Genomic DNA, 11,359 nt, shown 5'->3' with positions numbered 1-11,359 from the left:
AGGGCAATATCGATCGCATATGCCGCAGCGCGATGGATAGTCATTTAACATGGCGACGCAACTGCAGTACTCGACGGCATCAATGGTATCGGGCTTATAGTTATACAGCGCCATCCTGAATTCGAGAGGTATACAGTAAAGCCAGAAGGTCTCAAGCAACATTCATACAACAACAATATGATAAAATCCGTCTTTCTTGGTTGTCAGAGTGCGGGGTGGAGAGACATCTATTTGTACCTACCATGCAATGCTGCCTTATTGCCTAGGCTCTTCAATTTGAGCCACCTGCGTCATGGCAAATAAGAGGCTGGCAACGTTTATCTCAAGGTCGCGAAGGTAGCAAAAGGGTCATACCTTCTACCACTCCTGTTAACCTAGCACGACCTTTGTGAAATACATATTTATCTTACCTGCTAGCTAACGCAACCATGGACTATTCTGCAGATAATAGAAAAGCCGTATATATGAACATATATTGCATACCCTTCCATTTTCCCCGCCGCTTTTGTTCTCTTGGGCAACCTCGAGCCGTTGTTATTGGAAGTCTTGGTATGTCGTTCAAAGTCGACAAATCGTTCACAACAAATGTATGAGGAGCCTCTCTGCTTTCATGTTGCTAACCAATTCGTTGAGGCTTCAATATAATTCTTAAAAATTAGTAGACACCATAGTCAATCCTCTCTCTCTACTTCTCTCTGGAGCACTGTTGTCTGCTTGGCGTTGGATTTAAATAGTAAAAGAACTACCTAATATTCCTTAAGCCCTAACTCAACCTAGGAAGAATTCTCCTGTCTCTAATAATGCTTTTCTGCCTCTTTGAGCACTCTCTTAACTTCCCATTCAGCCGATTTCTGAAACTCATTTGTGCTTTTTTCACTGCCCTTTCGGACTTCCGCTTCTCGCTCATCTAGCTTCCTTCGCTCCTCAGCAATCCAGTGCAATTTCTTCTCCTCTTGGCTCCGTGTCACCTCTTCGTCTTGGCTCAAGCTCTTCATTATTTTTCCAATATCGAGTTGAACCTGTAAAATGATTTCCCCATACTCTTTAACATTCAAGATCTTGGTGAGCTCGATAGCATCGTCAAAAAACTTCTTCATCATAGGCCAGTCGATAGGCCTACGTTCAACGGCTATGGCTTGGACCTCAGCTATTGATTGCAGAAGACATCTGCTCGGTTGCATATCCAAAGTGCCCTCCAATTTCTTCACCCAAGTAGTAAGTGATACTGCTTCTACACAGTCCCAATTATTCTTGCGTAGTAGTTCTGGCCAGTTTTTCTGTCCATAAGCAAAACACGCCTGTTCGAGGATCTGCTGTAGATATGCCGCTAACTTATACGGGCTGCTGAAAGGTAGTTTTGCTATTTCGTGATCCTTTTGAATACAGTCATCGGGCTTCGGCTCTTTGTGTTCTTCCTCTGGTGCGTCTAGTTAGTGAGTATACTGCAATTGATGCGCATCTGAGTAGTATACCATCCATAGGTTTAGCGTCTTCTATCGGCTCTGCTTCTACTGCCGCAGTTTCCTCTTCTGGCCAAGGTTTATCTTCCTTCGGCGTTTCATCTGCTGGTGGCTTTGCTAGTGCCACATAATCCCACGTATAGCCCCAGTCTGCTTTCTCCGGTATGGCTTCTACAGCTGCATCTTCATCGCCCTTAGCAGCTTGGGCCTGCGCTGCATTTTGGGCTCTTTGTGTAAGGAGAGTCAATCGAACCATATCCCTTTTAAGCAGCTTGCCCCTTTTGGCTTTCTTAACAGTCAAGGCGGCTAGCTCCTCTTCTTCTTCGGCTGTATTGGTAGTTGGAATAGTAGCTGCTTCGTTTTCGCCGAGCTTCTCGCTCATGGGTCCTTCTTTAGCCTCAGGAGCTGGTATATCGCAAGTCGCGTAAGGCTCCAAATCCTTTGCTGATAGACCGTATTCTGTCGTAATCTCAGGCTCACAGGTCATGCCATCATTGTATGAAGCCTTTTCCACAAACGCTTCTGGTTGCCAAGCGTCCTGCTCTGCCGGAGGCGGCGGAGGTACAGGCAGTGTATGAATCCTCCCACCTTTCTTCATCTTCTTCTTCTTACTAATTTGGATCTGTCCAAAGCCCCAATCATCAGGTAGAGGCGTCTCGCTTGAAGTAGCCATAATATGGAATTGTTAGAGTAGGGTATTCTCCAGGCGAGTATCAATGCGAATGGTTTACCTACTGAATCTGAGAAATATGATAAATGCAACAGATAATAGCCTTTATACCAGTCTTCTTAATGCGGGGTTTTGAGTCATCCTGCATGAATGCCTGGGCGCCTAACTCCTGAATCAGGCTCTGCAGGCCAACACAGCCTGTGCGTCCCTCCAATCAACTCCATCTCCTTAGCATCAAACCAATAGCGCACCTGCGATCATCATTGACTCGTCCGCCAAGTCAGCTCATGCTAATATACCAACCTGCGGAGTATTGTGCAACGCAACTGCCGTAGCCCCATTTACCATATGCAGTACTCCAGAGCTGAGTGTAAAACCGTGTACTCCTCTTTACGGTGCAGGCAGATCTTTTGTAAACCAGAAAACGCTGTCATTCGCAAGTCTAAAGCGATTAAAGCGGTCGTTCAACGTCATCGACTGACGATTTCCTACTTCTCCGAAGACGACCTCATTCAGATCCTGCGACACCTACTCAAAAAAGGCATATTTGAATCGAGAGACACAGCCCGGTCTGTCTACCCAGAGCTCTTTCCATCGCCTGCAGTGCAGAAACACACTGAGCAGGTACCTGAGCCAGTTTCTGTGCCTGACCGAAACCTCTCTATTATGGAAGAGCAGAAAGCATGGAGACGCAAGTAAGTTCTTAGGGCTGGCAATTTTAATAAAGATATACTTCTAACTATTTCTTTAGGATCTTCGATACTGGCGAGTATTCAGATATCGAGCTTGTGTCAATTGACAAACTATATGAAGCACACCGTGTGATCGTGTGCTCCTGGTCGCCAGTTATAAAAAAGTCTTGTGAATTCAACGCCGGCAAGGCTTTATTCAACTTTGGAGATGCTGATCCCCAGGCAGTAGATTGCATGGTGCAGTTCTTCTATCTATGGGACTATAATCCCAGGTCTCTTATGTCTAAACATACAGTCGGCCACGATGGGCCACAGGAGGACAAAACTGACATTTCACCGGACGCAGATGATGAAACCAACCCTGATGATGCGCTATTGATCCTTCACTCTAAGGTATTTACGCTTGCCCATATATACGACATACCCCGCCTCAGAGACTTGTCTATAGAGAAATTCCGGGCAGTAGCTCGGTTGCAATGGAGATCTAATTGTCTGTTGGATGCGGCACGGGAAGCTTATACTGCTACCCCATCTACCGTCTTGGACATGCGTGGAGCTATCGTGAAGACGTTCTATGAGCACAGGGAGTTGCTGGGTGAGGACCACGTCAAGGATTTTCTGCGGGAAGTGCATGAACTTACTTTCGATATCTTGATGTACATGGAAACGCCTCCGTCCCCTCCTAACCCTAGGTCATTCCATGGATTGGGCAGAAGCTTTCGGTAGAATAGGAATAAGCGGAGAGCGGGGGTTTCGGTGTTTATTCAAGCAGAACACCATGCTCAGATTCGGATATTTATACGTTATGGCATAATTGCGTCTAAAGTTTGATACTATCCCAGGTCTTCGTATTGATGGCTTATAAGAATATAATAAAATAAAAAACACTATTTTTCTTTTACATGCTGAAGAAACATAGCCAGAATTTGCACCCATTAATTTGGGTTACTACTTAACTACAATCTTGAACTTCTGCAACTACTTCTGCTGCACAAATCGCTTCCAGAACTCTAGACCCTGTTACCTCCTGACACTTTTTCATCCAGGGCAGGATTGCTGCCTCTACTCTTTCCCTGCGCTGCTGGAGCTTCTTCGATTCGGCAGCTATCTCAGCCAACTCTTTCTCCACCCTGACCTGCTTAAGCATAGTAGTCAAATGAAGTTCTCCTAAATATTTCTCGACGTCACCCCGGAGCTTCTCAATGACATGGAGGTAATCTCCGGCCTCGAGAACCTTCAATATGTCCTCCGCGTCCTTTAAGAACACCCTGGTCCTCCATGGATCAACAACTACACGTTTGACAGCCACGTCTCTGATCTCTACTCCTGACAAGAAAAGCGCTTCAAGCTCTTCTGTGCTCTTGTTTGTGTCAAAGCCGTCATGTCCAATCAGTATGTTCATCCACTGATCCAGTTCTACTGCCTCAGGGTGATCCCATTCTTGGTCTTCTAGGGTTTTCTGCATTTCTCGTTGAGCAAACTCATAGCATGCGTGCTCCATTACTTGTTGTAACTTCACCATCAATCGGTGCTGCACTTTAGCTTCTAGAGGCACCGGATAGGAAGGGTCTTTGTGCCAGGCTTTCAGCTTTGTAAACCCATGCCCCCCTAAATACAAATAGATACAATTAATTCAAGTTTAGCATAGATGGCTATGATGTAATGCTCACCTTTCTCTTGATCGCTCACCTCCTCTGCAGGCTCATCTGAATGTTCTTGGCCCGCCTCAACGCGGCACAGCCCTCCCGATATATCCTCTGAGCCTGATGCCCCAGTATTCTGTTTCGAAACATCATCTTCTATAGGAAGAGGAAGCTCGCGGAACAGTTCCGGGAAACGACGGCGTCTTTCCCCAATCGGGAGCTCAAACACCTTTTTTTGTATCAATATTCTTGCCACAACACACATAGCGCTTGCGCCGTATTCATTGACGACTTCTTTGATGCCCAACAGGTGTTTCTTACTGCTGATAAACCGCTCGATCCCTTCGCCAGCCAAAAGTTCAGCACCAGCTTTCTTGAATTTCTTCCTATAACGGCTGAGTGCACTATAAACCACCATCTCGCTCGGTAAAGCAGCCGTATTGGCTATGGCATGTTCTGCTGGTGTCATATTTACTGGATCAAATGGCAGCATGCATTCTCCGCAAAGCATCGACTCGCTAGAGTTGCATTCGCCTTCCCTGGTACATTCTTCGGGAGAGCACTGGCAGTACTTTTGCCTATCGTCTGGTAGTCTCATGCTCACAGTGGGGAATACTCAGTAGATGACGTTTTGTTCGATGTAAAAGGTCAATGGGGATATGGCTAAAAGAAAAAGAGGAAAGAAAAAGAGGAGAAAAAAGCCAAAGAAGGGATTTTGGCGGCACGAAGTGACCTCATATGGTTATTCCGCAGCCAATAGGCCGAAAGACACCCGCAGTACGGAATAACTCGTACATTCCGAGACATTCGATCATGCGTCATTAGGATAGAGGTGTCAATTGGGAGAGCTGCGCTTCTTTATTGTCCAACTACTGATTTGCACGGAGCAGAATCCAAACATGGTCAAGTCGCGCCAGCTGCATTTCGTACATAAGTAGCACGGTTCCAGTAACCCTAATTTATCGTCTTTTTTCCTCTCACAACACAGCATTTGCCTCACTAACTGCCATCTCATATCCTGTGACTAACCCCCCATCAACCTATTCACCTGTGATCTACGAGTCCAATGTCTGGCAAAGCCTCACTGACCTGTGCCATCACTGCAAGTATGTCATGCTCCAGAGAATCTTGGATATTGCTCAGGTTGGGTATCAAGGTCAGAGGGCAAAAATACATATCACACCGGAGTGAGGCTATCTAACAAGCCGAAGTGATTAAGATGAATCAGTTTAGTATGGTCCTAATGAAATGCTTGATTTACTCTATACATCGTCTCTTTAACTCCATATTGTATTACTGAACCCGAATCAACTTGTTTAACGGTTATCCGCCAGTCCAATTCCTGGTAAGGTGTCTTTAGCTTGTCCCATGGCTGCAAATATGTCACGCTCGATGGAAACTTGGATGTTGTCCAGGTTCTCGTCCCGATGACGTTTGACGCCCTCCTCCTCCCGGTTTAACCTTTCTCTCTGAGCCTCAATTTCTGCAACCTTCCCACCAGCTTCGTTATGAATTAAGGCAGCATCTCGATTCGCCTTAAGAAGTACTTCTTCAGTACGCTGTCTAAGCGACTCGACAGCGCCTAGATACAATGGAGTATCGAGAAGCCGTATAAACTCTTCGGCATTCAGTAAAAATTGGTTAACTTCTTCGAAGTTAAGGTTGAGCCGAAGAAGGATGATATTTTGAATCCTGCCTACTGAGCTGAACAGGCTCGGGAGTGACTCAGCATTACCTTCGGTCTTGAATGTTTTATTGTTCTGGAAGAACTCTATCCAAGTCTGTAGCGAAATCGCCTCGGCGCAGCTATGGTCCCATTCGTCCAGTGTTTGTTGCATTTCTCGTTGTCCAAACGAGAAACATGCGTGCTCTAGTATTAACTGTAGCTGCAACATGAGTCTCTGTCGTGGCTTGGGGAGAAGGCGACAATCCCGGAGAGTCTGGCCAGGTCGGCTGTTTGGCAATACGCCTGCTGTAAGGAAGGAAGTGCATCAGCATATCGCTGGCTCACCTAAGTTGGGAAAAGAGTGATTACCTCCAAAGCCATCAGCTGTCTCGTTTGGGTGGTTGCATTCACCATCGAGCGGCTCGATTTTCTTCGTAGACGAGTCTCCAGCTGCTGTCTCTTGCCCTTGTTCACAGTTCAATATTTGCTCTTTTGGAAAGAGGGTCGGAAATCGACGACTTGCTGATTCAGTGGATGTGAAGACATTATCGTCCAGCAAAACCCTGATAGCGGCCACTACACTTAAAATGCCGTACTTGCGAATCAGGTCTTTGACTCCCTGGTGGCTTTTCTCTCGCTTTCTCACAGCCTTTCTGATCGACTGATCATTCGGATGTTTATCTGCGATTTTGGACAATGCGGACGAGCCTTTGAAAGCGACATAGACGTCCTTTTCACTGATCAGGTCTGGCTGTTCGGCATTGTCGGGCTCCGGGAGCGTTGACTCCTCAAGATGGCAATCAGGACAGATTACTGTTGCACCAAGCTCAGCTTCGATCTTATCGTCACCCTTTGCCTTCGCGCATCGACACATATCTGCAGCTGTTGCATCAGACGTCATTATCGTTATATATTGGTGGGTTTGCAGTAGACGGAGGTATGGCTTGAAGAGCGGTGAAGAGGGCTAATGAGGGAGGGTTAGACTTGGCTGCTAACTGTAGATGATGACAACATCATATGTCTCATGCTGTAGCCAATTGAATTGGCTGGGCTGAGGCCATGTCCGGTTGGGCGGGTAGGGATAAACAATTTTCAGATGCCATGCAAATCGGAGTAATACAAGCTTCCGAGACATGATTTCACGTATGTAATATGCGTTATGACCAGCTTTCTCTCGGCTCTTTAAGAAGTTCCGCGCATCTATCGTAAATAGTTAAATGTAGTCGGGTGCTTAGGTCTCATCTTGATTCTTAACACTGGCGATCCATAACTTCCTCGCCCTATGTGGCCTTCTTCTCCCACCAGCAGAAAAATCTTCTTGAAAAGACATTCCAAACCAGCCTTGATTACAGCTTTACGGAAGACTTCTCCGACTCTTACCTCGCGTCCGTGGTACATCCTCCGTCACACCATAACTAGCCACAACACACGACTGTTTCCCTAGTCACGATTGTTGTACATGCTCCGCATCACATTTATAGCTATAGTGAGGGAAATACTAAGGAAACCATGCTTCGTCGCAATCTTCGAACTGGTCTGCATAATCGAGGTCGCTGTCATCAGCATAAAAAACGTTCGCCTCCATACCATTACTACCATCCAAGACCGCGCCCTCCTTGTCCGTTGCTATTTTCGAGCATCCCATAAGCTCGAGAGCATTTTGTAGCCTGTCACCCGCCAACATTCGGTACTTTTCGTCCTCTTTTGCGATGCAGCGTAGAACTTCCTGCTCCTCCTGGTCGAGTTTAGCGCGCTTCTTGGCTATTTCTTCCTGAGCGCGTTCGAGTTGCCGTTGTATAAAATGTTTATTTTGTGTAAGCTCCACAAGCGCTGACTGAGCATCTGAACGTAGCTGCGAGATGGCTTTTGCATGTACGGTATCCCCTAGAATTCCGGCAAGCCGTTCGGCATCAGCGAGAAACCGTTCTAGCCCTGCTGAGTTACTACGTAGGCGATGAACAGCTGTATGTCTGATGGATGCAATCGAACGCAGTAGTTCTTTCGGGAGATCTTTGTCGATCTTGCCTCTCATACTCCCCTCACGTCCGAAGAGCTCGGTCCATCTATTGAGTTCGACTGATTCAGGACATTCCCAACCGCGTTTTCGCATAATATTCGGGAGAACTCTCGTTCCAAAGTCAAAACAAGCAAGTTCTAATGTCTTTTGGAGTTTCCCCATAAGCATGTGCTCGATAGGGAACGGCAGATATACCGGAAACAAGGATAGGCTACCAGCTTCGCTTTCTGTGATGCTGTTACTAGCGTCTGGACATAAATTCCGTCATTATAGTCCATCTATGGAAAGATCGCTATTACATACCATGTAATGCCGCTGTGACTTCTGCCCACTCCAGGGCCCCTTGACTATCAGCCCACTGGGTTTGTATGATGTCCTCGAGCGCAGCCTGTTCGCTCTTGGCAGCTTCTGCTTCTAGGATGTTCCTGGCTGCGGTCTGGGCTGTAGAAGGTTCGAACAGGTCTGGGAAGCGCTCACTTGCAATCGAGATTGATTCGTAAACCCTATCCGAAAGGAGCTTCAATACTGGCTGATGTATGGCGTCGGCGCCATGTTGAGTCACAAGTTGCCGGATGAGACTGCCCTTCTGTAGATGACTCCCAATAGATTTTTTGACAGGCCCAAGCTTTCTGAACCTGGCCTTCTGACCAATAAATATGTCCTTTGTCGCCTGATAAATTATCTGATCATCCAATGCCGCTGTTACGACCGGTTCCATATTGGATGGTTTGGAAACTGAGAAATAAATGTCTGAAGTATTACGCAGCACTCAAGGGTCGCAGCTGAACGATAACAAAATTAAGTTCCTTCCCCGCCTGTTACAAGGGGAACTTCATGTGCAACCCAGTCTGCATGGATGCCTGAGCGCTTAAATTTTAGTCAGGCTTCGCAGATTCTCATTCATAATCCTAGGATCAGCTCCATAGGAAGGGTTATCACGCAATTCAATTAAGAGCTCCATGAGGTCTCCAAAACGCTGTCCCTCTTTCACTGACAGAGGAGCTAGCTGGAGTACGAGCCAATAAGATACGTAGAATTTCCTCTTTCTGTGAAACTGGGACGGACCATAAGGATGTAGGGTAAATAAAATCAATTGTTCAACAATTGATTTTGTACTGTAGGACTAGGGTATCCAGGCGACGTTTTTGATCCATGCTAATTCAGCAGCAGACAGCCCCAGATGCGTCGTTCTGAACCTAAGTAGTTAGTGAATAGCTATTTTTTCAACCTACCAAATACGAAATAAAATGTCTCTGGCTAACAAGACTACTGTGTCGGGATTTAGCAGCAATCAATCATGAAGCTCGTCCAACAAACCAAAACCACTAGCCTGGCTCTTGATTGCTTGATCTTGCTATAACCTATAATCCAGGCGGCTTCGTCATTCATCTATCTTCAACTAACAGAGCACACCCAGGGGCTGAGTGAACTCGTCATTATTAGTGCCTCGCGCCGCCTCCTTCGCCAACTCATCCGCCTCAATATTCCACTCCCGCGGAATTTTCCAAAACTGTATTCTCATACCATGCACATTCCACCTTTCCAACTCCCCGAGCAAAGCCTCCCACAAGTCTCTGTTCTTGACCCGATCACCGGAGCTCGTCTTCCAGCCTTTACGAAGCCAGCCTGAAACCCATGCTGTCGCACCCTTGACAACATATTCTGAGTCAGTGGCAAAGACAAGTCTCGTGAAACCTTCACCGTTCCAATTGCGAAAACGAAGTGCGCCGATAATGGCTCGTAGCTCAGCCCGATTACTGGTCTGGCTCTGTTCGTCCCCAAAGGGGCCCTTGTTCTCGAGACGACCAGCTACGTATGTCGTGGCGTTGGATTGTCGGGGCCGGAAAACAAAGGCCCATCCTGCTCTAGGATTTTCTTGTCCGTTATTCAGACAGGCGCCATCAGTGTAAATAAGAAACGTTCTTGGATCATCATGATGGATGAAACGAGTCACTTCGGGGATCGCTCTCAGGCTTGTTCCAGCGGGAAACAAGGTGTGAGTTGTGGCCGAAGAAGGCGGCATAAAGACTGTAGGAAGAACTTTTCCTGTACCCTTTCTGGGCGAAAAGTCCAGTTCATTGAAAGCGTTGTTTTGTGATAGTTTCAAGCGTGAACTAACGTTGGCTGGCTGATAAGGCTCGTCATCTGAGTTCTCGGATCCGTTATCCATGAAACTGTAGTCGACACAACAACGCCCGCAAATGACTAGACCATGAGAGCTGCAAACCAAACGGCCATCATCGAGCTCGATATGTTCCATCTTATCAGATTTACGTGTAGACTGTCGAGAGCCGAACACCTGAAAGTTGGTAGATGGGGCAGAAAAGGTGGAGAATTAGTGCCTCAAGTCAGGCTGTCACAAGTAAATATTCAATCATAAATTTCTCTACAGGACACACTGACGTCCGAAGACAGTATGAAAAATAGAATTGCTCGGGTATAAATGGATGCGAAAAGCGGGGTAGGGAATTGTCAGCGGGGGGCAATACGATGAGATATCCGCTTTCACGGAAAATCGGAGTATCAATGTAGTATCAATGTAGATGTCATGGATGACATGGTAGACTCAGGGGCTAACTCAAACCAGTGTCTTTCGAACCATAGAAACCACCCATCGTGTTCATATATTATTCAGCTGTCTTGAATACAACAACGTGGCAAGGGCTCTAATCTTGAGCTTTGTGAACGAGGTCCTCGCCACTTCCCGCTGTTCAGTTCGTCTTAGTCCCAAGAGAGATCAGGCAGTGTGCTCACTCAGCGGCTGCAGTCGCAGCAACGATCGTCACGACATTGAGCCAGCGTGATCCTTCCACCGGCCGCTAGACGATCTACACTGGGGCTGCTGATCTGGACTAAAAACCTAATGTTACAGGGCGCTCCAGAATCGACTGCTTATACCGCTTTTCCGCTCTCAACCTTCAGCGTCGAGGTTATGTCTTCTCAATTAACAGCTGGCCGCTTATGAACGGCCACGTACGCCTGCCCTTACCATCGAAGTTGTTACGTTCTCAAAGCCCCGCATCTCTTACTACCCCGCCCTGCTCGGCGCCCAATGAAGGAAGGGTTGGGAAGCCTTCAGGGCCTAGACTCCATAGGTTTCTTGCCAGCGTTGATTGAGAAAATGCAGTCACTTCCCCTTTCGTCCGTCCCAATGCGCCTGTCCAATAAGGGTTGAAAATGTGCAGCTATTTCATCCATGCTCAATGCGGCC

The 11,359-nt window shown here is 46.9% G+C and overlaps 6 protein-coding genes across 6 annotated transcripts; 1 reads left to right on the top strand and 5 right to left on the bottom strand.

Moving 5' to 3' along the window:
- Positions 1 to 794: 794 nt before the first annotated feature.
- Positions 795 to 2,133, bottom strand: FMAN_14243 (uncharacterized protein; the record flags this gene model as incomplete). The annotated part of the gene is made up of 2 exons (XM_041826281.1): positions 795 to 1,417; positions 1,473 to 2,133. The coding sequence occupies 2 exons, from the start codon at positions 2,131 to 2,133 to the stop codon at positions 795 to 797; spliced, it is 1,284 nt and encodes a 427-aa protein (XP_041691475.1).
- Positions 2,134 to 2,796: 663 nt separating this feature from the next.
- FMAN_14244 (uncharacterized protein) lies at positions 2,797 to 3,548 on the top strand (the record flags this gene model as incomplete). The annotated part of the gene is made up of 2 exons (XM_041826280.1): positions 2,797 to 2,825; positions 2,882 to 3,548. The coding sequence occupies 2 exons, from the start codon at positions 2,797 to 2,799 to the stop codon at positions 3,546 to 3,548; spliced, it is 696 nt and encodes a 231-aa protein (XP_041691474.1).
- Positions 3,549 to 3,774: 226 nt separating this feature from the next.
- FMAN_14245 (uncharacterized protein) lies at positions 3,775 to 4,934 on the bottom strand (the record flags this gene model as incomplete). The annotated part of the gene is made up of 2 exons (XM_041826279.1): positions 3,775 to 4,430; positions 4,493 to 4,934. 2 exons carry the CDS (start codon positions 4,932 to 4,934, stop codon positions 3,775 to 3,777), a joined length of 1,098 nt encoding a protein of 365 aa, XP_041691473.1.
- Positions 4,935 to 5,781: 847 nt separating this feature from the next.
- FMAN_14246 (uncharacterized protein) lies at positions 5,782 to 7,032 on the bottom strand (the record flags this gene model as incomplete). The annotated part of the gene is made up of 2 exons (XM_041826277.1): positions 5,782 to 6,437; positions 6,501 to 7,032. The coding sequence occupies 2 exons, from the start codon at positions 7,030 to 7,032 to the stop codon at positions 5,782 to 5,784; spliced, it is 1,188 nt and encodes a 395-aa protein (XP_041691472.1).
- Positions 7,033 to 7,629: 597 nt separating this feature from the next.
- FMAN_14247 (uncharacterized protein) lies at positions 7,630 to 8,866 on the bottom strand (the record flags this gene model as incomplete). The annotated part of the gene is made up of 2 exons (XM_041826276.1): positions 7,630 to 8,396; positions 8,452 to 8,866. The coding sequence occupies 2 exons, from the start codon at positions 8,864 to 8,866 to the stop codon at positions 7,630 to 7,632; spliced, it is 1,182 nt and encodes a 393-aa protein (XP_041691471.1).
- Positions 8,867 to 9,547: 681 nt separating this feature from the next.
- Positions 9,548 to 10,408, bottom strand: FMAN_14248 (uncharacterized protein; the record flags this gene model as incomplete). The annotated part of the gene is made up of 1 exon (XM_041826275.1): positions 9,548 to 10,408. One exon carries the CDS (start codon positions 10,406 to 10,408, stop codon positions 9,548 to 9,550), a length of 861 nt encoding a protein of 286 aa, XP_041691470.1.
- Between the last annotated feature and the right edge of the window lie 951 nt (positions 10,409 to 11,359).

This window comes from Fusarium mangiferae (assembly GCF_900044065.1).
Source record: "Fusarium mangiferae strain MRC7560 genome assembly, contig: FMAN_scaffold031, whole genome shotgun sequence".
Classification (NCBI taxonomy): domain Eukaryota; kingdom Fungi; phylum Ascomycota; class Sordariomycetes; order Hypocreales; family Nectriaceae; genus Fusarium; species Fusarium mangiferae.
The sequence above is the reverse complement of the archived record's forward strand: the minus strand, read 5'-3'. Positions and strand labels throughout refer to the sequence as shown.